Below are 26,818 nucleotides of genomic sequence, written 5' to 3' on the forward strand. Positions count from 1 at the left end.
GTGAATTTTTAGTTGTTGATTAGAAAGCTAATACTACCACAGTGACCTAAAACAGAGTAGGTGATCAATAAATTTTAATTGAAGATACTGCCTCTTGAGTAAAAAGGTAACTTAATATGTTTAAACATATTAAGCCCCAGATAAATTTATTCATTATGGTCCTTAATGTGAATAACTTAACCAGATCCTTTCCTGAGAACAGGTCTCACAGGAGAGGAAAACCATATGCACTTCTAGGGTTATGGTACCTCCGCAATTTTGCTTAGGGTTCTCCCAGACTGCCTCCAGCCAGTGGCCTTGCATTAAAGCATATACTATTCTCCTCAGGCTGCTAGGTTTTTCCAGCAACTGCCTTGATAGATTCACAGCAAGAAGTAATTTTTCTAATGTTTTATTATGGAGTAGATCTTTGATCATTTAAAATATATACCAAGCACACTAATTAACCGCAATTCGAGGAGTTGAAACTTCCACATCTCAGCTGTCAGTTGTTCTTGCAAAAGCAATCAACTGTTTTCCATAAATAGGTATTGATCTTTTTGAGTCTTCCTAGGCATAATGATTATGTAGGACAAGCCAAACCGTAGTTCTTGCCACTGGTGACAGAAAATCAGCTCACTAGGAGCATTCAGAGCACTGGGCACAGATTAAAAGCTGATGTGCAGAATCAGTGTAAGCTATCGTGCTCCATCTTTACTGAGAGAAATAAATATGAGAAGTTCTAAATCAATTCTTCTAAATTAAATGTACAGATGTGTCTGTGCATTTCACCTACATAGAGTAGCCATATTTTTGTTTAATTTAAATATCTTATCCTGCTCTTTGAGCCATTTATGCCAATTCTCTGCCTTTGGTGAAGTCCAGACTTAAGCTAACTAACGATGGCAGAATCTTAGAGCTGGGATGACTCAGCAGGTGTTATGTACTCAGATTCTAAAGGTCAGATAAATTACTAAGAACTGAAGATAAGGTTTGGGGGAGTAAAACAGGATACTTTTGAAGATCAAAGCTAATAATTATCTAAATCAGTATGATTCCAGCATGTAAAACCTATGCACTACAGTATTTTCTCGCCATCTCCTTTATATCTCCACCAATCGAGATGATTTTATCCATCTCTACACTGTCCCTATAGTTACGTGTCTTCCATTCAGAGCCCACCTTCCCAAAAGAATAATCTAAAATCACGGACATACTTCCTCTTCTTCCTAAATATCTCTAATTACCTCCATTCCTTTTATTCTACTGAATCTCTCTCAAAAGTCAAAACAGTCTCATCAGATCAAACGGATTTTTATCAACCCTCATTTACCTTAACTTTGGTAGTATGTGACACTGTTGACCATTTCCTCCTTACTGAAATTCTCTCTGGGCTTCCGAGAAACTACCCCAATTCTGGTTCTCTACAAGGCTCCCTCAATCACTCATGTATTTGTGGATCATTTGCAACTCATGTCAAAGACGTGGTATGAAGTCTGAATCATAGTCCTAAACGACTTTTTAAAGAAATCCTTTACCTTCTAGTAAATAAAATTAAACACATATAAGTCTAACCAAGTGCTGCCTGTAAGAAGCTGAGTTAATGAATAAACTAAAATTATTTTAAATTAGTACATAAAACCACTGTCCTACACAGTGTTTGTCTTTGTTGATACAATTAATATGAAAATAGCACTTGATAGCACCTTTAAACAGTCTGTTCTGTTTTAAGAAACCTACACTCAATTTACTTGCTGTTTTATTAAATATAAAGATGACTTTCGCACAGGTGATGCTGAAATAGTCAAAAGCTCCAAGTTAACGAAATAACAATAACGCATTTTTGTTAACTGAGCGCTGCCAGACACCCACAGGCGCCCGGAAGTCGGCGCCTGGTCCTGAGGCCTCTGGTCTGCAGCGGATTTCGGACTTTTGCTTGTACAGCATCCTTTTCACTGAGACACATAAAAATTAGAATTGAAAGACAAGTACACTTGTAGTAGTGTCTGAGTAGTTGACTCTTGTCTGAAATCAGGTACTGTTTGCAAATAAGAGTCCTACTAAAATTTTTATATTTAAATAGTAAGCTCTCAGGAACACATATATTCAAAAAAAAGACAAAGACCCTACTCTTACTCCAGAAGCATAGGCTTGGCTTTCTTTCTTTCAATAATCAAAACTCAGTGTAAAGATTTGTCGAGATTGAAGGGATCCACCGATTTCTTAAAACTTGACCATATTGCAGGTGAGTCGCCCACACTGTTGCTGCGTCACGACTCCCGTTTTTTCCCAGCACCTAGGACAGGCCGGCTCCACGGAAGGCAGCATGGCTACCAAGACGAACAAGGCTCCGTCTCTGCCTTCAAGGAGCTCACAACCTCAGGAAACAAACAGCTGTACAGCAGAGGTTTTCTTTTATTAATTGTGTACCACAAATTATGAGTTGATCAACTTTAGTGCTAATAAGGAAAACTGACGACATATATGACATTATTTTGTTGGCCTATCTCCTGGGTGGGACCACATTTTCTGCTTTTAACTAATAAGAAGAAAAACCTTGTTTCTAAAGTTACAAGTTATGGAGCATAAAACTAATCTAAATCATAGACTCTCTGGGTCAAGACATAAAAATCATCTAGTCTGATCACTTGACGTCTTCTCCCTAGAACACATTCTCGAAGCATTCCCACCTGAAATCCTAGAAAATAAGTTATTATTGTGTTTCAATACCAGTAAAAATTCTTTCATGTTCACTGCTAATTATCTATAGAACTTTGGCTGTTCTCTCCTATTTCTAGCATTATCTAAACATTCTTTAAAGTAAATATGGGTTAAATGAAGCCTTTGTTAGCAATTTTTCTTTTCCAGAATTCAGTAACTAGAAAGTAGACACATATACACAGATTCAATAAATTATAAAATAATATCCTAGGTATAAGGTATACTAGAAACATACTGATATTCATCTATTACATGATTACTGAAACAATAACCAATTACAGTTCTAAAAAACACAGTGACTTGAAAAAGATTAGCATAAAACCAACACATATTCAGCAAGGTTCTTCTAATTATACATTGTTATTCTTTTGTCCCCACCTAAAATAGCTGAAATTATCTTGATCAAATATACTTTCAATTAAAAGTTAAAAAAAAATACATTGTTTTACAGGGTTATGCATTCAATCATTAACAGATTAACACAAAAATTAAGCCAACTGCCCAAAAGTGATAAATTTGGAAAAAGCGGATTTAACTTACAACGATAATACTGAATGGAATGATTATTCCACCTAATAACGCATAAGGGATGGTGTCTTCTTTGTAAGGGTACTTGATGGACTCATCATTACAGAATAATCCTCGTTGGAAGGGGGTATGCCTTGAAGAAAGAATTGCAAAAGGCAATCCAGCTAGCAAAAGGAATAAATGAAAATATCATTAAAAAGGAAATATCAAAACTAATTAATGGCAACAATTATTCCAGAGGCTGTTTAAAAATACATTTGCCATGAAAATAAATAAGAGCACATGTAAAAAGGAAATGCAGCAATGCATGCAACAGAAGCTAGAAAGGTTACGGTTTAGGGTAAAGATCTTTTTTCTGCAGGAAACAATGCTCCAAGTCCTCTACTAATCAATTTAACCAAGAGTATCATCTTCCTTTTGTTTCTGCCCAAATACACTGAATGGATTTTAGGGAAGAAAAAAAAAAAAAAAAAAATACCCTCATGCTCGTTTGTCGTTTCATCACAGGGTTTTCAACACTATTTCTAAACCAATTTGTCACAGACTTTGCTTCCAAAAAGAAAAGAGCATTTTGTCATCCCCCATTTTGTCTCTATATTACTAGCCACTTTAGAGAGGTCATGGTCGTTGGCTAAGCTATCAGAGTATCAAATTAAGCTTTATCCATTCATTTCTGTACTGTCACAGCCAGTTTAGAGGTGCTGTGAAAAGGAGTCTGAACTTAAATCAAGTGTCTAAAGATGGACAATGGAATCAAGCACAAAAGCACCTGAAAAACAGCTCTCTCCGTTTCCATCAGCAATGATTTCCCTAAAGATCATGTCTCACACTCACCTCCTAAAATGTCCTACTTTTGCCTAAGTGTGAACTTGAAGAATTCAGTTCTCCTTTACGTCACTGAATTTGGCATACTTAATACTGCAGCATACTGACGAGCACTGCTTTGTAAGAGATATGGTTTAGCAGAAACCCTCCACGTGAGGTCTGCTTCAAGACTTATCAAGTACCGAAGGCTGTCTCCCTAAACGACCCATTCTCTCAGCAGTGATACCACAACCACTAAGCTAACATATTCTATGTTCAAGTATTCTTTCCGTGAAGCACCAAGTCTTGATGGCCACGTACAGGTCTCATGAACTCCATAAAGCCCTAAAGGCTGAATGACAACCAAGCCTCTGACACTCTGCCTGATTGTCCTTCACTACAAATATCAAGTCTGTTCAATCTACAAGGGCCAACAGAAAAGGAGAAGCACATTCCTAGTTCTTTCATTTATATTCCTGGTTTTCATGGAGAACCTGAATATACAAAGAAAAGTTTATTTCTTTGTGTGAGCCAATTTGCCAACAATGGTAAACTCATTAGGCCTTTAAGATGCTCACAAAGTTTCCAAAGCCATACTTCCAGTAAATTCGTCATTAAAAAAACAAAAACAATGAACTAGAACTGACTTTGCTGATGGACCCTTACATTCCACTACCTGTCAGACTATCCTCCAATCCACTACGTGGTCTGCATTCAGAGGAATGAGGTGACATACCCCAGCCTCCAGCACCAACACTACGGTTGCAGCACAAACCTTTGCACTTCGCACACACTGTGGGGTGAATCCTCAAAGCTGAAGTTTGAGCTGTTGCCCGATACAGTCACTGAACACTTAGCCTTCAACCAATAAACTATACTCTAACCCAATGGGCACATTTATTTTGTATTACAAAGAGCTAGAACTTCTATAATTCATTTTACTTGCAAGAACTCTACGCACAATATTGGAAACTTTCAGTGTCTACACTGCATATTTCTGAATTGCTTTAATTTTTCAAAGAGCATTTCTTTCTTTCGGAGTAGTACAGAACTTAAGTCCACATATGATTAGTATCTAAAACTCGGTAGGTTTTATGTCCTTATTCTCAGGAAAAAATTCTTACTTAATAGGCCCAAATATATTGGAAATGTTTTTAACTGGCATATTAATTAAGTTGATTTTTTTCCTTTGACCACAAAAACTATGTTAGAAATTATTCTTAGATTTAGAAAAAATGCTTGTGGGTATTTTTTAGGCTAGGAGGGAAACAAAATAAAATCACATACAAATATAATCAGTCTATTTTTTTTAATAGAAATATTCAAGTGGGCAAATATTGAGTGAATCCATTGTGCAAGGAATTCTGCTAGGTACTACTAGGAATACAAAATAGAATAACGTACATAATTATAGCAGAGAATAAGCAGAGGGACAAAGAGCTATGAGGGTTCAAAACAGGAGAGCTGGTGAGGCTCTCAGCTGGTGGTTATCAGTCAGAATCTCAGCAGCAGGGGTCTGGTACACAGATAGAGATTTGAGGATATAAAAAATGTCTGAAGCCACAGAGGTAAAAGAAATTGTGCAGGATGGCTCTGAAGTAAAAGAAGTGGAGGGTGTAGGGCAGGGCAACAGCAACACTAACGGGACGAGCAGAAAAAGAAGATCCACTGAGGCAGACATGGTGGGCTAAAGGAAGGTCAAGAGAAAGTAATGACCCTGAGGCCAAGTCCAGAGAGAGAATTTCAGGAAGTGGCGATTGGTCCACAATGGCCAATGGGTTTTCAATTGCCAGACTTAATAAAAGTGGTTTTATTAAGAAGGGATGGACTCCTAGGTATCTATCCAGAGAAATCCAAAACTCCAATTCAAAAATCTTTATGCACTCCTATGTTTACTGCAGCACTATACACAATAGCCAAGACATGGAAACAACCGAAATGTCCATCGGTAGATGACTGGATTAAGAAACTGTGGTACATTTATACAATGGAGTATTACGCAGCCATAAAGAAGAAAGAAATCTTACCATTTGCAACAACATGGATAGACCTAGAGAACATTACGTTAAGTGAAATAAGTCAGACAGAGAAAGACAAATACCATATGATCTCACTTATATGCAGAATCTAAAGAAAAGAATAAGTGAATGAACTAATCAGAAACAGTTTTGGAGACATAGAGGAAAAACTGAGGGTTGCTAGAGGGGCAGGGGGGTAGGGATAAGGGGGAAGTTGAGGGGATTAGAAAACAGTCGGTAACCACAAGATGGCCACGGGGTTTTCAAAACTAATTTGGGGAACATAATCAATAATGTTGCAAAGATTTTGTAGGGTATCTGATGGACACTTGTCCCATTTGGGAGACAGTGGAAATGTAATGGCTCTGTGCGATGTCAGAGGGATAGTGGATGGGGGGAGGGGAGTTCACACAGTGTGAGGGATATAAATGATAAACGTCTAAGTATTACTTTGTCTTGTGCACCTGAAACTAAAATAAATAAATAAATAAATAAATAAATAAATAAATAAATAAATAAATAAAATAAAAAATAAGAAGGGGTGGAAACCAGACCATAGAGGTATCAGTAAGAAATGATTTGAAAAAAAAGAAAAAGAAGAAGAATGAATGAATCTACCACAAATGCACACTATTCTTTTGAGAGTTTGAGTGAAGAGATCGTATCACAGAAGGCCTTAGAAATATTTTTAAGTTAATAACTAATATTTGTAATCTCTCATATAAGCCCACGAGATGTATTACATCAAAGTCATTACCCAATGCCATTTCATTTTCAGGAATTAATTAAACCTGAACGTAGATCCGTTATTCATGGACACACATAAGGCTCAAAAAGATGAACTAGTGGTACAGATTCCTGCTCTGGAAATTTTGGAATTGGAACAAAGACTGACTCAGAGCTGGCCAACAGCATGGGCCATTCATAAGAAACACTGGTTAAAGACTGGCTGAGGATAACGCAGGTCTGCAGAGAAAACAGCAGGGACACCTGAGACGGAGACACGGAGACAGCAGCTCTGGGTCTCACTGCCAAAGGGCCTCTCTGATCTTGTTGTTTGGAGTTGTCTGAGTGCCCTGCAACCTTTCAACAAAACCCATTTTTACTTAAGCTAGTTAAGGATTCTACTGCGTGCAACCAAGAGAGCATACCTTAAACAATTATAACCATTCCCCTTAACATGTAGGTTATTATTGTTTTATTACCCTACTACAGTGAACATTTCCAAATATCAATCATTATTTGCATATCTAATTATTTCCTTAGAATATATTTTTATGTGGAATTATATAGGCCAAAGGATATAAACGTTAAGGTCTTTGACAAACCGCCCCAGAAAGGTTACTTTATACCACCAATTTTCTCCACTAGCCACAGTATACAACAGCACGGAGAAATGCAAAAATTTAAGTAAAGATATCTGATGGTACCTTAAACATTTACTTAAACATAGATTTACTTAAACATTGCCTTAAACATAGATTTCAAGGCAAAGTGAAGGGTTCCATTTGCTCTTTTATAAATTCAAGTCAAACCCCCTTTTCCGTTTCCCTGGAGTACATCTCTAAAACAATCCCTTTTCATCATTTGTCAAATGACTACATTTGTCAAACAATGTTTCTCTTAATACTTCAGTTGACAAAATTCATTTTCAGTCCCTTTATTGAGGTGATTTATAGAACATAAAATTCATCCACTTTAAGTATATAATTCAATTATTTTGGTAAATGTATAGAGTTGTGCAACCATCACCACAATCCAGTTTCAGAATATTTTCAAACCCCCCGAATTCTCATGAGCCCATCTGCATTCGATCATTTCTTCCACCACTAACCCCAGGCAACCACTCATCTGTTTTGTCTCTACATAGATTTGCCTTTTGTGAACATTTCATATAAATGAAATCATACAACATGTGGTATTCTGTAAGTGGCTTTTATCACTTAACATAATGTTTCTGACGTTCATCCATGTTGTAGCATGCATTTTATTCCTTTTTATTGCTGAATAGTACCCTATTGTACGCATATACGTACTACATTTGGTTTGTCCATTCACTAGTTAATGGACATTTGGGTTGTTTCCAGTTTTTGTCTATTATGACTAATGTCACTACAAACATTCACATACAAGTCTTTGTGTGAATATGTTTTCATTTCTATTAAGTAGATATATAGGGGTAGAATAGCTGGGTCATATGTTTACCTTTTTAAGAAACTGACAAACTGTTTTCCAAATGCCTACACCCCTTTACATTCCCACACCCTGTTTTTTAATATGCCCAGGTGGCTTGTCATATTAGCCCATTTAAGAATCAGATTCTCTGCATAGTTAACTCATACTCACCCACAAATAAATACAGCCTTTCTACCTCCTACCAGTGAATATTAATAACAAAAGAGTATATGTGATATGGTAACTCATCACTTCCACGAACTAAAAACCACAAGAATACTTCTCCAGAGATAGGAAAAGATAACGTAAGAGCATGGTCACACATCTTTTTAACTTCCTCTTGCACAAATACTCAGCATCTCGATACCATAATCTAAATACTAATAAATATCTTAGTTAGAAAGATTGGTGGTGGAGTGTCCAGCAAAACTGAGAAATTGTGGTTAAATACCTTTTACATGTGAAGGAAACTCTTCTAATAGTGAAAACTACATAAATGCCTCCACAAAAACAATGTTACAAGGCTCATACATGGTGTAGCACAGATTGATATTTTGCTCCTTTTTATTGCAGAATAGTATTCTATTATATAAATATAAAACCCACTAGATAGATGCCCAGGAGAGAGTCAGCACGCAACTCCAGAGTCTACCAATCATTAAGAGACACACTAATTCAGGGATAACAGCAGGAGCAAGACTGAGAAATTCCGACACAAAGCTGTCAGGCGCCTTGAGACTTGTTGAGAGGTCAGCAATGGCCTGGGAGACAAAAAGACCCCACTGGCAGACCAAAGGACCCCAATGAACAGAGAGAATGATGCCCATTTGTGAAGTATCCATCTCAGGGATCGCATTCCTCTAATGCCTGAACAAGAAAGGGAGGGCGGAGAGGGAGACTAGAAACCTAAAGAGTCAAAAGGTACAGGATAACCTGTAGAATAATGGGTCTATTATTATTTTTGCCACCTGACTGTATCCCTAGGCTAAATAGTAAGTGAGGTGTGTGTGTATTTAATCTACCTTCTCTATCAGGTCATTTGAAAAATCTTCCTTTGTTTATTTACCAATGGGGAAAATTCCAAGTAGGAAAAGAGTCAATTTAAAAAATACAAGTTGTCAAAAGATGCCAGTGATACAGTACCTAAAATATAATCATACTTAATACTACAGTAAAAAGACTGTGCCAACACCTCATTGCTTTTCCCTCTGCTTATATTTAAAAGAATGAAATTCTGGTGACTATTCAAGAGAATGTGTGAAATCACTCTGCCCTGTTCATGCATGAAGTGCACATGGGGATACAAGATAAAATGTAGTTCAGGAAACAGAAGGAATGAAGCAGAAAAAAACAAAAAATTACTGAACTCCTCCCAAAAACAAAAGCCAACAAGAGAACTGACAACCAGGGGTATTGTATAACTGAACGAATACCTGGACGACTGCACTCCTTTATTACTTAAAGCATGAATCTACCTCTTTTGCTGTAAACAAGTAAGAGTACACAATGTACTCTTGTGTTACATGGAATACTTATCTGAGCCTATTTCTTTAACATTAATCTTTCCTAGAGACAGAATTTTTAAAAACTGAACAATAATCATTTCAATCTACACAACAAAGTATAACTAAAATAAACTGAAGCTAGGACATTCTCCTATTTATAAACTCTATCACTGTATCTTAAAGGAAAACTTAGAAAAAAGTTTAATATTATCTGCATTTGAACTTGCACAAATATATAAACCAAAAGGTTAAGGAACTCCATCTATAATAGATGTCTTAAGAATTCTGGAATGTTAAGATATAAAAATGTTATTTTTGTCAACATTAAGGGACATTGTAATTTGACGAACTGAGATCTCAAAGTCCTGAGTACCATTTCTTTAATAAAGAAGCAATCATTCAATTCAGTTCAACAGTTAATGCCTTCTTACTGCTCTAAGGCACTAGTTTGAAGTGGGGAGGGCCGTAGGCACAGCACAGGCCTTCCGGTCGGCATATTCTGAATTTATTTTGCAAGTAAAGGCAATAGTATTTGCTGATGGATGTACTGGATATGAGTGTGAGAAAGGAGTCAACAATGACCCTAAGGTTTTCCATTTGAGAGTCCAGAAGTTTAAAAGTGCATTAACTGAGATGGAGAAAACTGGAAACTGAAGAGGGCAAAAGACAGACCCAAGAGTTCATACTTGGATAATTCAAGTTTGAGACGGGTATTAGTAGAGATGTCAGGTAGGCAGTCAAGTCCGTTGGGAAAGAGGGCCAGGCGGAAGATATAAATGTGGCATCGAGGTGGTATTAGAGCCATGCAACTGGACTGTGATCACCACGGAGTGAGTATACATAGAGGAGAAAAGAGGCCCCACAGACGCATCCCTGGAGCACTCCAAAATTAAAAGATCATGAAGAAGAGAAGGAACTTCAAAGAAGGAGAAAAGCAGCCAGTAAGGTAAAATTAAAATCAGCAGAGTATAGAAAATCCCCAGGAATCTATCTCAAAACTCTTAGAACAAGTAAGTGTGTGTAGCAAGGTCACAGGATATAAGGTCAACATGCAAATTTCAATATAGCAGCAACGAACAATTGGAAACCAAACTTAAAAGCACAATACCATTTGCAATAGTTCAAGACATTGAAGTATTTAGGTATAATCCTAACAAAATGTGTACAGGATCTAGATGCTGAAAACTACAAAACACTGATGAAAGAAATCAAATACCTAAATAAAAACATGGATTGGAAAATTAAGATGTGAATTCTCTCCAAACTAATCTACAACTTCACTGCAATTCTTATCAAAATTCCAGCCAGATTGTTTGTAGACACACTGATTCTAAAATTCATGTGGAAAAGCAAGAGAATGAGACAGCTAAAATAATTCTGAAAAAAGAATAATAAAGTTGGAGGAGTCTTGCTCCCTGAATTTTTTGAGAAAAATGTACCTATACTTTATTCCCCCCCACCACTTGATTTTAATATGTTTTTATATATTTTTACCACCCAACATACAGCTACAATAATCAGGACAGTGTGGTATACAAGTAAGAATGCAGCAAGGACAGAGTACAGAAAAAGACAGACAATGAGAAGATCAGGGAAAGAAATACAGACAAAGCATTTCACTCTTACTGAGGTGAATAATTGGCAGTAGCTTTCTCCAAAGTATAATACCAAAGTGGTTTGCTGTACTTGGAGTTAAATCAGTGAACTCTGCTCTTAAGAACAAAGGACAGACTTTGAGATAGGTGCCTGCATCGATGAAACAAACCCTCTTTTCATGGCTTTCTGATAAACCGAAAAGCATCTTTTATATAGAGAAATATATTAGAACAAATTAAGTGACGCACACAAGGTCACGCTGAATTTCAGCAGTGGAGCTAAACAACAGATTCACATTCAAATTTTCAATCGTAAATTGTCTATATCAGTACTCAAAAATACTTCCGGCAGATGAAGTCAACCTGGACAAACCCCACTGTATGCTTTGGTGGCTGCTATCACACTAACCTGTTTCCAACCACTCCCTCCTAATCTAATCTTCACCACCTAGACTCATATTCACAGCTTCCATCTGATAAAAGAAAACCAAAACAAAAGAGCTTACAGACCTACCCACTTCCATCAAATGAGACCCAGTCCACCCTGAAGACAATGACTGTCAAAGAGAGCGTAAACCACAGAGTAAGGCTGACTTGATGGGGTTAAAATCCCAACTTGGCCTCCTGATAGCTATAAAAGAGAAATACCTACCAACCTCAGATAGTTGTCTTGAGAGAAAGAATCTATAATACAGTCATACTTCACATAAAACAGACAATAAATGACAGAACAAACACAGCCTTCCATTTACCACATATGCAAAAATTCTAAACCAATGAACACTCAATTTATAACATTTTCAAAGAGAATAAGCAAAATTCTATAGTAAACAAAATAAGTGTCTTTCCCAGTTGCTCTTTCCATCTCGTTGCCCAGTGATTTTACTACTGGGTGCCACAGAACAGTGACTCTTCACACTGGAAACAGGTAATTCTGCTGCTAAAAGTAAAGAAGGGCATATTCCCCCAAGCTACAGAGAAATTAATTTGACAGAAATCTTATTTTCCCTCAAATTTTGGTATCTTCTAAAATAATGCTTTTAGGTATATCAGAAGATTAACACCGAAGTAGAAATCTAACACATATGCACATTTAACTAAACACATAATTGGTGCACTGTGCTTCAAAACTCCCAAATATTCTACTGGAAAAAATCAGTGAATCCCTAGACCATTCTCCCCACCCACTCTTACTGCCCTGTCAGTAACCTCTGCTTATACATATACTCCCTAGATTATAACAAGATCCCAAACTGGATTCTCCCAACCCCCTCCCAGCCCTCTAGGCCAAGATAGCCAGTAGAAAGTCACCTTAGATTAAAAAGACTCCTCACCACCTACCCTGGTGTCAGAGAGGAAGCAACTGGGAACAGCCTTCTGAAAGTAGGTTGTTCTACTACCATGCTCTGAACCGGTGTTGGCTATTCATAATTCAAAAATGGGTGTGAAAACACAGAAAGTTTTCTTTCTATAAGTAATACAGAATTCCATTTCTTGTCATGCAGGAAACACAAGTTCATGATCAAGCAGTAAACTGCCATTTTTAAGATCCTATCTCATTCTGTTTGAAGATAATTGACAGAAATGGTAGAGAACTTTTAAAAATTCTTATTTAAAGATGGAGTTCACAGAAATCTGGCTACAATAGAGTATTAAGTGATTTTCCAGAAAGCCATGTAGGCAACATAAGCTACTTGTAGCTACAAGGAATCACTCAAGTGTTTCATGAGTGGCTTCTTTCCAGGACACTAGTTTTGCTCACACTTCACAATTACTGAATAAGGTAGTATTCAAAATCACTGTACTGCAATGGACATGTTTATTTTTTTATAGCTTACATCACCAATCCTGTACTCCACTCACAAATGGATGTTTCACATAAACAGTTCTAAGCTTACAACAAAAACTAAATTTGAGATTTTCAATTATTTGTCTGAAGTAACCACGTAACTTGACTAAGAAATTAGATAATTTTAAATCAGTTTTCTTTCACTCAAAGGCCTATAATCGCTTATTCTAAGACCCAAAGACCTCAAATTCCTATTTCTTTCTTAACATTGGATGCCGATATCCAACCTGAACTTATCTAAATGGCAAAACTTAACCTGAAAAAATGAACAACCCTAGCCTTTATTCACCCCACTTACTTTGACTAGTCATATTTCGCTATGTAAATATTAATGTCTTGATCATGAGATACTATTCTAGACTCTGCCGAGGGCATTACCTAAGGTATTAACCATATAACCTTTCAGAAATTCAAAAATTTCTGGCTCCAAGGGTTTTGGTAACGGACTATGAAACTGTATTTAGATAAAATCCTCATTATTAAAAGATGCTTCTAAGTTCAATGTATTATTTTTCAGAGAGCCAAAAAATTTTCAATGTATTAAGGTCTACTGCATAATAAAACTTTAAACAGTAATGGTCCCTTACATAAAATGCACTAAATATATTCCACTCATACGAGCATATTTTCTAAGAGGACTGTAAGTGCCACAAGATTTCAGTTCCTTATTTGTTGTTTTTCACTATAAAAAACTGAAAACTGGCACTGATTTGTATTATTTTTTTCCCCAAATTTAAGTCTTCGCTAGATTAAGTCTTATAAATCAAAAGTTTATTCTATTTATTAAACTGTCAATCAATTTTGCACTTCTTTCCTTTGGTAAGAATAATCTCAAGTGAAAACAAATACTCATAAAATATGAGTTCACAAATAGATAAATTATATGAATCATAGCCCAGAAACTTTACTTTCTATGCCTTATCAGGTAATCCAATTCATAGCAATGAATATATAAATACTCACTATGAGGATAATCATTTGTAGCAATCTTAACTAATGTTATTTAACCAAAGAGCATTGACATTTCACCAAACTTTGAGCAAATTTTAATTTTTAAAAATTAATACACTTTACTTTTTTAGAGTGGTTTTAGGTTTATAAAAAAAACAAACTGAGAAGGTAAAAGATATACTCCCTCGCTTACAACCACCACTTTGAAGTTCCCGTGTTTTAAACATCTTTCATTAGTGTGGTACATTTGATATAACTGATGAACCAACAATGAGATGTTAACTAAACTCCATAGTTCACATTAGTGTTCATTCTTTGCATTGCCTTTACGTTGCACAGTTCTATGAGTTTTGTTTTTTTTAAGTTTGTCTGCCTTTGTCTTTTATGATATTTATTTATTTATTTAAATTTTTATTGGGGAACAGTATGTTTCTCCAGGGCCCATCAGCTCCAAGTCGTTGTCCTTCAATCTAGTTGTGGAGGGCGCAGCTCAGCTCCTAGTCCAGTCGCCGTTTTCAATCTTTAGTTGCAGGGGGCACAGCCCACCATCCTTTGCGGGAATTGAACCAGCAATCTTGTTGTTGAGAGCTTGCACTCTAACCAACTGAGCCATCCGGCCGCAAGCTCAGCGGCAGCTCGTTGTCTTCAACCTAGTTGTGGAGGGCGCAGCTCACTGGCCCATGTGGGAATTGAACCGGCAACCCCGTGTTCATTGTTCAGAGCTCGCACTCTAACCAACTGAGCAATCCAGCCGCCCCAGTCCTATGAGTTTTGACAAATACATAACATCATGCATCCACCATTACATTATCATACAGAATAGTTTTACTATCTTTAAAATCATCTGTAATCAAACTTCTCATCCCTCTTCTCTCCTCCTCCCAACTCCTGGCAAACACTGATGTTTTTATTCTTTCCATTGTTTTCCCTTTTCCAGAATGTATATGGTTGGAATTACAGTATGAATCCTTTTCAGATTGGCTTCTTTCATTTAAGGATATGCATTTAAAGTTCTTTCATGTCTTTTTGTGGCTGGATAGCGCAACTGTTTTTAGCGCTGACTAGTCCATTGTATGAATGTACCACAGTTTATCCATTCACCTACTGAAAGACATCTCAGTTGCTTCCAAGTTTGGGCAATTATGAATAAAGCTGTCAGAAACGTCCATGTGCTGGTTTTTGTGTGGATATAAATTTTCAAATCATTTGGATAAATACCTAGGAGCATGATTGTTAGATCCTATGGTAAGACTGTTTAGTTTTGAAAGAAACTGCCAGACTGTCTTCTAAAATGGCTGTACCATTTTACATTCCCAGCAGCAATAAATGAGAACTTCTGTTGGTCTACATCTGTACTAGCATTTGGTGTTGTGTTTTGGATTTCAGCCATTCTAACAGCTATGTAGTAATATCTCATCATTGTTTTAATTTACAATTCCTTAATGAAATATGATACTGGGCATCTTTTCATATGCTTATTTGCCATCTATGTATCTTCTTTGGTGAGGTGTCTGCTCAGATCTTTTCCTCAATTTTTGATTGAGTTGTTTGTTTCCTTACTGTTGAGTTTCAAGAGTTCTTGGTATATTTTGGATAAAAATCCTTTAACAGGTATGTTTTATAAATATTTTCCCCCAGTCTGTGGCTTTACACAGAGCAGAAGTTTTTAATTTTAATGAAGTCCAACTTATCAATTATTTCTTTCATTGACCATGGTTTTGGTGTTATTATCTAAAAACTCATTGCCAAATCCAAGGTGGATATTTAATTTTAATTACAAAAAAATTTTTCAAAAGAAACAATGTCATGAATTCAACCAAGTTCGTAGGACCTAAAAGGTAAAGTATAAAAAATCCGCAGCTAGAGTTTTTTTAAAATAGTATTTATGAAAGAGGAAAATAAAGTCATGAAATGTTAACACAAATGCCTTCACTTCACTTTTACCTAGTATGACAAAATAAGTCATACTAAGATACTCTGCCTTCAAACTCTTTTGTCTATAACAGAAAAACACAGACATCATCATGCTAATATTTTCATATATTCAGAGATGAAAGGTTTGTAAACAGAAAAAAAGATTTGTTCTGTTCTATAAAAAGGTTAAGAATTAATGGAAAGAAGATAAATTTGACATTTTTTATACATTTTAAAATAACTGCATATTAATCTCATATCTACCACAAATATATTTATGTTTGGCCATATTACCAATTCAATGTTTAACAAATGAAAAATTGTGTCACTTCTGTTTTAAAAAGTGAAAGTAGAAAGTTGAGGGAGGGGTATATAACTCCGATTGCAAGTTTAAATGGTAATAAGACTTAATTCCTGGTAGTAGACAAAATGAGTATTTTAATTTTAATTGTCTTCTTATCACATATAATTCATTGATAAAGCTCATTTAGTAGAAAGAGCTTTTAGGGCTTTTCGAAAATCAGAGTTCTCATCTAGGAATAAAATTTAACCCATTCAAACCCTGCTGATTTGTCAAGATACATGCAGCAGAAAAGTTAGATGTCTACTCATTTTGTATAGCTGTACTCAGTATGTGAAGCAATAGCTCTTTACCACTTAACCTTAGCAAAGGCATTCCATAATATGTCCTAAAACTCAAGAATATTTTATGAGCAGATATTTTTCCCAATGAATCCCTTAAAAACCTATAGCAATTAGGAAAACAACAGTGGAATTCACTAAGCTTGGCTAATGTGCAACTAACAGAACTTCAGTTTTCATTATTGGCAGTAAATACTCAATATTTATATAACTTTTCTTTAAGTTCACCCAATATAAAACAAAATTTATCAAGATATTTTCAAGTGTTCTATAAAATGAATACATAAAAAATACTTAATGTATCAAATCTATACATTACCTCTTCCAATGGTAACATGAAAAGACATTTTAAACAAAGAAAACATCTGTTGTTACAGCAAATTACTTTGGAATGCATCTGGTATTACTTCATTTTGTGACAATTATATAAAGAAAGGGTGCTGGAACAACTGCTCATAAGAACTGATTGAATCAGTACTTTCCATAATGATGGAGACAAGAAATGCAGTTCCACATGGGAATAAGTAAATAAGAAAATAATTTTTTTTTCCAACCTAAGAAACCAAGCTCCATAATACTAAATTTCATTAATTCCAATGTCCCCCATATTTTGAGATATCTATAATCAGGATATATATTCAATATACTAGTGTTCCATTATTTTCCTGAAAATCTGTTTTAATGAGGTATTTTATCCTAAGAGATGACTTGGAAAAATGGTACTGCCAGAAAGTTAAGCTGAATTTTCATGGTAGAATTATGATTAAACATAAGCGACAGTCTTATTCCATTTTCACATTTAGTTTTTCATTAAAATTTCTACCTGCTTTTGTTAAACACCAATTACACACTAAGCACTGTGGTTTGCATTAAGGATACAATGTTGAACAAAACAGGCTGTCTGTCCCTAGCCTAGTAAAGCTTATTACCTTGTGCCTACTGGGGTGAAACTCTGAAAAGGTAGCACAGCAACCCTGTCAACATGGAAACAAAAACTGGAACAATACACATTCTAGAGTAAGGAATTTTTAATAGACAAACACTTCAAACAATGGAGACACAATAGGATTTCAAATAATGCATATTTTTTAATGAACTTAGGGTAAGGGTATTTTGCACATTAAGGTATGTTTACACAGATGTTCCTCTATCATGAGCTAATAACTTAATCTACAATATACACTAAGGATGAAGCTCACCATTAATGATAACAAATAGTGACAAAGACTCTCTTTGACCAAACTTTAGTTAAGCTCCTCTGAGCCCTCTTCTCAACCAGGCTTCTACCTTGACCTTCTGTGTCCATCCTGCCTGTCCTCGCTGGGCCTGCATAGCCCAGTCTCAGGAAGAATCCCCCAAACTTGTGGCTGGCATCTGAAGTGAGGGCAGCTTTATGGCGGAAGTGGGTCATGGGAATCCCTTGGATTTGTAACCAGAGGGTCAGAAGTATGGATGGCCTGGGGACCCTCACTTGCAGCTGACAACTAAAGTGAGGGCAGTCTTGTTGCAGACTGTGACCTTAAACCTGTGGAGTCTGACCCAACTCCAGGGGTTAGCATCAGAACTGGATTATACTATATAGAAACACTAAGAAGTTCTGTATTTGTAAGTCCACTCAAGGCCACAGATGGCCCATTACTCCTAAAAGAGCCTAGTCAGCCACATAGGTTGCTGAGCCCCAGAGAAAGGAGTGAAGTTTTTATTTTAATTTATTGTGCATTTTAAAAATATCACTAGTTCAATCTTTTATTTTCCCACATTCTTGGCGATAGACAAAACTAAACTCACACATAGAACAGTTAAGCTTCTGGAACAACTATATGAAATGGGTATGTAGTTAAGACAGTTAAACTTCACATTTGTCAAAATGAAAAGGGGATATTTTTCTAATGGGTTTTTAAAATGTAAAACATTTCCTTATTTGAAAAATAGTATGTGTACAAGGGAGGGAAAAAAAAGAAAATGCAAGAGATAAAATGAAAATAATCTCGTATACTAATAATCCCACCATTCAGAGAGAACCATCACTATCCTTCTCCCACCCCCACTTAATGCTGTAATGAACAATCTTGTAACTAATTCTCTGCATGAAACTATTATTATTTCTATAGTATAAATTGTTAAAGTATAATATCTATGTCCAACGATATATTCTTTTTAATATCAATTTATACCCCTGCCAGCTTTGTATATGAGAGATAACTTGTTTTTTTTTTACACTTGACAAGCTGGGAAAGCTCTTTCTTTTGCCAATGTAACAGGCCAAACCATGTTCTCAGTGCTGTTTTAAAATAAACTTTGATTTCTTAGGAAAGTTAATTTTTATTTTTTTTTTTACATTTTTTTGGCAATTTTTTTATTCCACTGACACCTTTCTCTTCATGCCTTTTGCCCATTTTGCTTTGGGGCATTCATCTGTTTCTCACTTATTTACAAGAATATTTATATATAAAAGAATTAATAAGCCTTTTTCACATACATCCACATGCATTCCTATTTTGTCATGGTGCAGTTTAAGTTACTGTAAATAATACAATGTCTCTTTAGGAGTTTTATTAGTTGGTCACACACAAAAAATTGGCTATACTACATTGTTTTAGGCTAAACATTTTTACTAAAATGTTAAACTATAGCATAATCAAGACCTAAGAAAAGTTAACTACTCACAGTCAGTACTCAAGCCAATGTAAAATAACCTATTATTAAACACAGAAAGAAAGTTTTCTATTCCCAACCTATATATATACATGTTAAAGCTAGAAGAAGTATACTTATTCACAACATAAGGATCTGGGATTTAACTTTATTGTTGCTATCATTACTCTGAAAGTCTGCATATAAATTCAAGCTTTTATCTTTTTCTATAAATGTAAAAATTTATAAAAGTAAATGTACAAGGAATTGAGAAGGGAGACAATAAACCTACATAAAGCAAAAAGGAGAGAAGGAAAACAGTGTTAAATAAAAAGTGGATCCTTAAAACCCAAAAAGAAACTTTAAGTCAAAACATATAAAGATCTATAGTTTTCTGAATGTTGCATCTTTTTTGATTAGCTGATGAGGAAACAGTACAGAATGAATTTTAAAAAAAAAAAGGTTATGGACCTCAGATTGTGAAAATTAAGTCACTGCTTTAAAATGTTCTATCATCCAAAATCTTTTTATTCATCATCAAATTATAAAGTAGGTGTGTATGCAGTTACATCAAACATAAATCACTTTACAGAAAACAGTCTCCTACATCTGATATTATACATAAACTTATTAAAACAAGCAAATAAATCTACCCCAGGAATTTCCTAGAATCCCTTCACATTAATCCACAAGCCATCAGCATATTTAAGGTCCAGAAACTGTCCAAATACTACTACTTTTAATATAAATACATTTGCATTAAAATATCTTTCCAGATCACATCTCTCCAATAGCAATCTCATGGGAATTTATAGCCAAGAATTCAAGGATGCATATACCAAGTCTTTTTCTACTACTTTTTAAACATTTAAGCTGTTTGATATTTATAATAACTCAAAAATATGTTATAAAAAAAGTAAAAAACAGGCACAAGACTGAATTTGCACTGTTCATAATGATCTAAAAAATTGTCCAACTAAAGGAAATAATAGCAAAACGTTAACAGTAGTTGTCTTAGGTAGTAAAACTAAGGGTGATTTCTTTTTTTTATAACAGATTTTCTTAAATTCATTAACGAATGTGTATTATCTTTATCATTAAAATTTCTTTAGAAAAAGATGAAAAGTATCAAGTCAAATATAAAAGTAACTTTCTGATCTTCAAGCGATTATCTCCTGAAATACAGGGACAGTTTTTTAAAAATTTTATCTGGCAATAGCTGCTCAAAATACCTTGAGCAGCTTGGCTACAACAAATACCTTGTACTTTATACAAGTACAGTAACACTGTCTATTATCATTTAAGTGTGGCAGTATTATATGCTTTCCTGCACATTGTTTCATAAGCCCGAAGGCTAAAATGGAAGTTACGGTGGAATTTACTTCTTAGGAAAAAAGTAAATATCTCCTTAAACTAAGTCCCAGATTTTTCTCCCCTTTATTCCTATATAAAAGTGGTTTTAATCAAATTAGAGTGTGTATACTAAATATGAAAATATTTAATATATCTTGGAACATAAAATCCAAGTTCCCTTCACCTTCTAGAATACTGTGCTGAAGACCATCGAAAAAATAAAATAAAACTTCTAGACAAAATGAACTCAGATATGAACTAGAAAAACCAAAGAACTAGGTTATTATTCTCAGCCAATTTGGGGCAAAATAGGGAAAGAAAAGCCAGGCTGTCCTATTGTGAAAATAAGGTTGCTAAGTTTGTTAAGACAAAAATTTGTAAGTCAACTATCTGAGGAAGACAATTGATAAGAGATAGGTGGTCAAAGAAGAAACATGGTATGACCTGATATACTCCCAAAACTCTCAGCTCCTTCTATTCTATTTCCAAATCACATAAAAAAGAGACATGGGCAAGGCTCAGGAGTCAGTGTTAAGGAACATGGAAGTAAGCACATCTTAAGTGCCAATCTTAACCTATTATTGCCAAACTTAACCTAGAAGGAAACTTCCTAGTTATCTAAAATAATAAAACCCAGTATCTTACAAACTGATGAACTATCTAAAACACAGTAAAACTTAAAAAAGACTGATATAGTTCTGATGTATTCTGAGGATTTTATTTTGTGCATGTATTTACAGCCTTTCTGAGTTGTTGTCTCAAATTTATTAAATAGATCTATTTCCTTTATATGGCCTTAATTTCCATTTAATAACATGATAAAACAAGCATAATCTTAATTTCAGCTCTGTCATAAAATAACTTTCTGGGCGTGAGCAAGTGTCTTCACTTGTATACTAAAAGGAGTTGGTCCAAATGACTTAAATGAACCCTTCCATTCTAAAATAATCATTCTATAATTCTTCATGATCACATCAAGTTGTTTTGGTTAACATCCCACTTTTAACTGGAGAAACTGACCCTGATTAAAACAGTGGGTATGTTCCTCAAGCAATCACTCACCACGTCAACACTAGTGAAGACAGTGCTGTGGATTCACTCCCACCCCAACTCCATCACTTCATCCAACCTCAGGCACAACAAACCCATCGCTACCTACTTATTCATTTACTTACAGAGGAAATGGGTAAACCAAGCCCCACTATGGTGAGAACAGTGGATGTGACGGTACTGTCATGGTACGGATACTGGATGCTGTTGTCTTTACAGAAAAAGCCTCTCTGATATGGATATATTTGGCCCAAATTTAGAACAGCCAAAGGCATGGAAGCTGTTGGGGAAGGGAAAAAGATACACATGGTTAAATTCAATTCACTTCGTTAGGAAGTAAAGTCTACTGAATGGGATGCAAATCTTAAACATATTTTGCCATTTCTAATAAAGAATCAATATTCTACAATATCCAAGAGTGAAGACTGAGGAAACCATGCAGCATTAGCTTGTCCATATCAGCCCCTCTTTTATCAAGTATAAATTCTCTTACTTCCGTTGACCTCTGATTTTAGAGACAATAAAAGAAACCCCCAAGAAAAAGAACAAAATTGGCCCATAGAAAAATAAAGTGGAGAAAACAGCACGATTTTACACTTTACATTTTGTAACTAATTCAATTTTAATTGAATTGCTTTATATATTAACTATGTTTAAGAAAAAAAGGAAAAACTCAGTAAATACATTTAATAATCATAATATCATAACAGCCAAATGTAGTTAAGGAGGGGGTAAGATATAAAATTTTGTTTCACATTAAAATTTACATTAATAGCGTTAGAATACAATAGAAACCATAAGCATATTTGATAATAAAAGCAGAACGAAACAAAGACAAATTGAAAATGGTTTTTATTAGCCCTGGCAAGGCTCTAAAATCACTTTAAGAAGTTATAAAGAAATAATTTTCATGTGAAATCTTTCACCCAAATAAAATGAAAGACCAAAAAATAAATAGTAGCTTCTTAACATGTTCAAATTTACCATGCTTTTAGGCTTTGCTTTATACAATTTAAACGTTCAAGCATCTACTTACTATATGCTCAATACTAAACTAGGCCATTCATAAGTGAAACAACTCAGTGTAAAAGAGATATTAAGTTTAAGAGCCTAAACTGTATATGTAGAAATAGAATGTATACTCATAAATTGTTTAAAAAGTAATACAAAGATAGGTTTTTAAAGGGGGGGTGATGAAATTGTTCTGTATCTTGAGTATGATAGTAATTCCACAACTCTATGCATCTGTCAAAACTCACAGAACTGTACAACAAATAAGTGAATTTCATTGTATGTAAATTTAAAAAGAAATACCATAAAAGACAGAAAAGGTCCTATAGGAATTCAGAGGTCAACTTGAACTAGAGTAGTTAGAAAAGACAAAGAAAAGGCAGCTGAGTTGAACTTGAAACAGCAGGTAAATCAAGGAGACTATTTAGTGGTCGAGGGATGCAAGGTCAGCAAGAGCACATCAAGAGCACAGAGGGAATGAGCAAGGAGTGTTTAAGGTACGTAACATTTTATAGCCAACATGCTCACACATGCCAGGCATAGGCTACAAAGATAACTCAATTCTTACTGCAACCCTGTGAAGTACGTACTATCACTTCCCCTATTTTTCACATAAAGTTGTTATGAGGCTTTAAGAATTCCAGAACTTTGCTGAAACTAGTAAGTGGAACCAGGATTCTAAGACAGACTACCGTGTTTCCCCGAAAATAAGAGCTAGCCGGACAATCAGCTCTAATATGTCTTTTAGAACAAAAATTAATATAAGACCCGGTTTTATTTTACTGTAATGTACGACCGGGTCTTTAATATAAAATAAAATATAAAATATAATATAATATAATACTGGGTCTTATATTAATTTTTGCTTCAAAAGACGCATTAGAGCTGACTGTCTGGTAAGTCTTATTTTCGGGGAAACACGGTATCTGTTTCTAGAGTCAGTATATACAGGGCCTCCCATGAAGGCAAGTGATCTGGCTAAATTAACAGGTTAGAATTGTGACAAGGAACATATGGCTGTGGGGGAAGGGGACATGTCTTTTTGAAAACTTGTTCAGTATAAACTATATGTTATGTTCATAATGAAAACTCAAAGTTAATGGAACAAAATCTTTGGTCAAGATTACTCTTAAGTCTGCAATTTTGTGTTTTTTAATGGGAGGAAGTGGGCTGGAGATTTTTGTGTTTACTAAAAAGAATTATGTATTTAAAATCCAGGCCTAAGAAAGAACTTATCCTGTAGGAAATAAAATATCACTGTCTTCTTTGGTTAGGGTCAGCAACAAGGTAAAATAAGGGGTTGTAGAAATTAATTTTGAAAAAAGCATAGAAAGGGGAACATTTAATACAGCTTTGAAATAATCCAGTAATTAAGTGATAAGTAGTGTGTTGATAGTGGAAATAGAAAAGGATGCATAAGAGTATTCTGAATATAGAAAATACCCAACCTGATGACTGCTCACAACTGCTGAGGCACACCTGGAGAGTCTGACACTTCAGGGCTGGAAGCAGGGAGACGGATGGTCCCATTGACAGATATGTGAGGTTGGGAGGGGGTTTATAGTGGAAGAAAATGCTTCACTATTGAGAATATTGCCTTTGGGGTGATCTAGCACCTTCTTAATTGCTCAGCTTCATCTTTCACACTTCCCCATGCAGCCCTTAAGGCTCCAATCACACTGAACCATTTGCTGTTGCCTGAACATTCCCATTCGTATGTTTTCAAAACCCTAGGTACTTTCATACACAGTCAGCCTTCTCCTGGGGCTACTTGCCCTCTTACTTCCCCATCAAGTCCCAGCCAGGCACTCCCTGCTTATCTGTCCCATGGTATCTATCACAATGTATTTTAAATTGCCTGTTGCATTCTGTCAGCAACTTGAGAGCAAAGACTATATCATTCTGTATCCTTTGCACCAGGCATACAATTGACTCTGAATAAAAATTTACTGAAAGGGTAAACGAATAAAATTCAGGATAAAAATCAAGTAGAGAGAGATATGCAAATTATTGGCAATAGAATTGGTAAGTTAAGCCAGGAGAATGAAACAGTTCTCAGAGAAAGCCTAAGTCAAGACTAAGAAAGATAAAACAATCAGCTAAGAACTAATCTCCATAGTGAAATCAAGAAAAGAGACTGTAGGAGAGAGAGGAAGAAAGGATGATTACATGCTCCAGAGGAGGGGCTAACTGCATCTCACTCGGCAGCACATATTGGCCATTCTTTGAACAAAAGAATGAACAACAGGGAAGTAGGACAATGTGATACAAAAGCCAGCGGAAGTAGCTGAGTATCGAGTCTGTATCAGGTAAATGTAGAGTATCAAATGCTAAGACAAGAAGGAGAGTGAAAACTGAGAACAGACTATGAGGTCTGAGGAAAAAGGGTGCAGCTGGAGAGAGGATATTACACCACCTCTACTAACACCACAGTATCTTTACGAAGAAATTTCACTATTGGGTTATTATAGTCTAAGCATACATCTCTTTCTTCAAGTTAAATATATTATGAAGTCCTCTACTGCTCATATGTTTTATATATACACACATGCACACCCCTATGGGCTGAACTGTTTTCCCCCCAAGTTCTTATGTTGGGAGTTCTAACACCCAATTTTACTATATTTGAAGATAAGGTTTTTAGGAGGTAATTAAGGCTAAATACGGTCATAAACGTAGGTTCCTAACCCAATCGGACTGGTAGCCTTATAAGAAGAGGAAGAGACAGACATCTCTCTCTCCACACGCATGCACCCAGTTAAGGCAATGTGAGGACAGAGTAAGGTGGCGTCTGCAAGCCAGGAAGAGAGCCCTCACCACAACCCACCATGCTGACACTTTGATCTCGGGATTCCAGCCTCTACAACTGTGAGAAAATAAATGTGTTATTTAAGCCACCCAGTCTTGGTATTTTGTTATGGCAGCCTGAGCAGACTGAGACACATATACACAGGCATATCCATCCTCCTAGAGAAAACAGACACCTCTACTCAAAAAAGCAATGGAATATTCTCTGCTATAGAGATTATTTTCAACGGTATTTTTTAGGGTAGCAATGGAGAGTTCTATGTCAAAGTTACTGTTATAGGAAATTCTTCTTTCACAGGACAGGTATATTCTTGCCTTATATACAGGGCATAGAAACTTTTTTACCTTAATAATAATTCTAAAATATTTTTCTCTTAATTAAAATTATTTAAGAGAAGTCACTTAAAAAGTTGAATCTTGCTTAAATACACTTCAATCATGCTAAACACATTTGCTACCTACTATATATCTGCTCTTAGTGCATCCCTCCTAATTGAGGAATACAGCTAATGTCTGTCTGTCTGTCTGTCTATCTATCTATCTATCTCCAGATATTTATCTAGCTATATTCACATACACACACACACCAGGGGCGCCAAAAAAATGTACACAAATGGACACTTTGGTCAATGTTGCTCAAGCAGTAGTTCACCATAATCAGAAGTGTCTGGACGCTGATGGTAACCACTTTGAACACCTCTTGTAACTGCAGAAGCCAAATGAGACTTGTATTCATCTTTTGTTATCAGTATATATTAATACAGCTTTTTCCTTTCTTCAAATGTGTACACATTTTTTGGCACCCCCCCGGTATATCATTTCCTATATTCTCCTCCAATTAAGTGATAACTGAAATCCCTCCCATTTTATATATAATACATACTTTACTAAAGACATGCTGTTACAAAATATCCCAATGGAATAAATCTAAAATGCATTTTAAAGAGACAGAAAAAGACTGAAGTAAACCAATGTTAACTTCTAATATGTAGAAGCAAAGCTAAAGAAAAACATGAGCTAAGTTTACTTCTTGAAAAGAATGAAATAAAAATCTAGATACTACTAAAGTGACTATACTGACTTCAGGACTCACTACCTTCCCCGATTTTCTCAAAAGCTCTCATCTCAGACATCTCAATAAGTATTACGCTATACCACAGAGAAATTCAAATGTGCATCCTCTCGAAAATCTCCTCTCCTTATTCATTCAGACATTTCAATTCATATTACATGGCAGCCACAGTGCCAGGTAAGGAAAAAGTTAAAAAGACTACAAGAGGG

The 26,818-nt window shown here is 35.5% G+C and overlaps 1 protein-coding gene across 3 annotated transcripts in view; it reads right to left on the bottom strand.

The window, feature by feature from the left end:
* Positions 1-26,818, bottom strand: part of PLPP1 (phospholipid phosphatase 1) — a 76,719-nt gene that overhangs the window by 23,434 nt on the left and 26,467 nt on the right. For 2 of the 3 annotated variants that reach the window (XM_019743162.3, XM_019743145.3), the window contains one exon: positions 21,844-21,998. In XM_019743162.3, coding sequence (XP_019598721.1) covers positions 21,844-21,998 — 155 coding nt within the window. Of the gene's footprint in view, positions 1-3,240; positions 3,393-21,843; positions 21,999-26,818 lie in introns of all 3 variants that reach the window. The other variant, XM_019743155.3, reaches the window with a different exon arrangement.

Source organism: Rhinolophus sinicus, chromosome 3 (assembly GCF_057876585.1).
Source record: "Rhinolophus sinicus isolate RSI-liver-muscle chromosome 3, RSI-T2T, whole genome shotgun sequence".
NCBI lineage: Eukaryota > Metazoa > Chordata > Mammalia > Chiroptera > Rhinolophidae > Rhinolophus > Rhinolophus sinicus.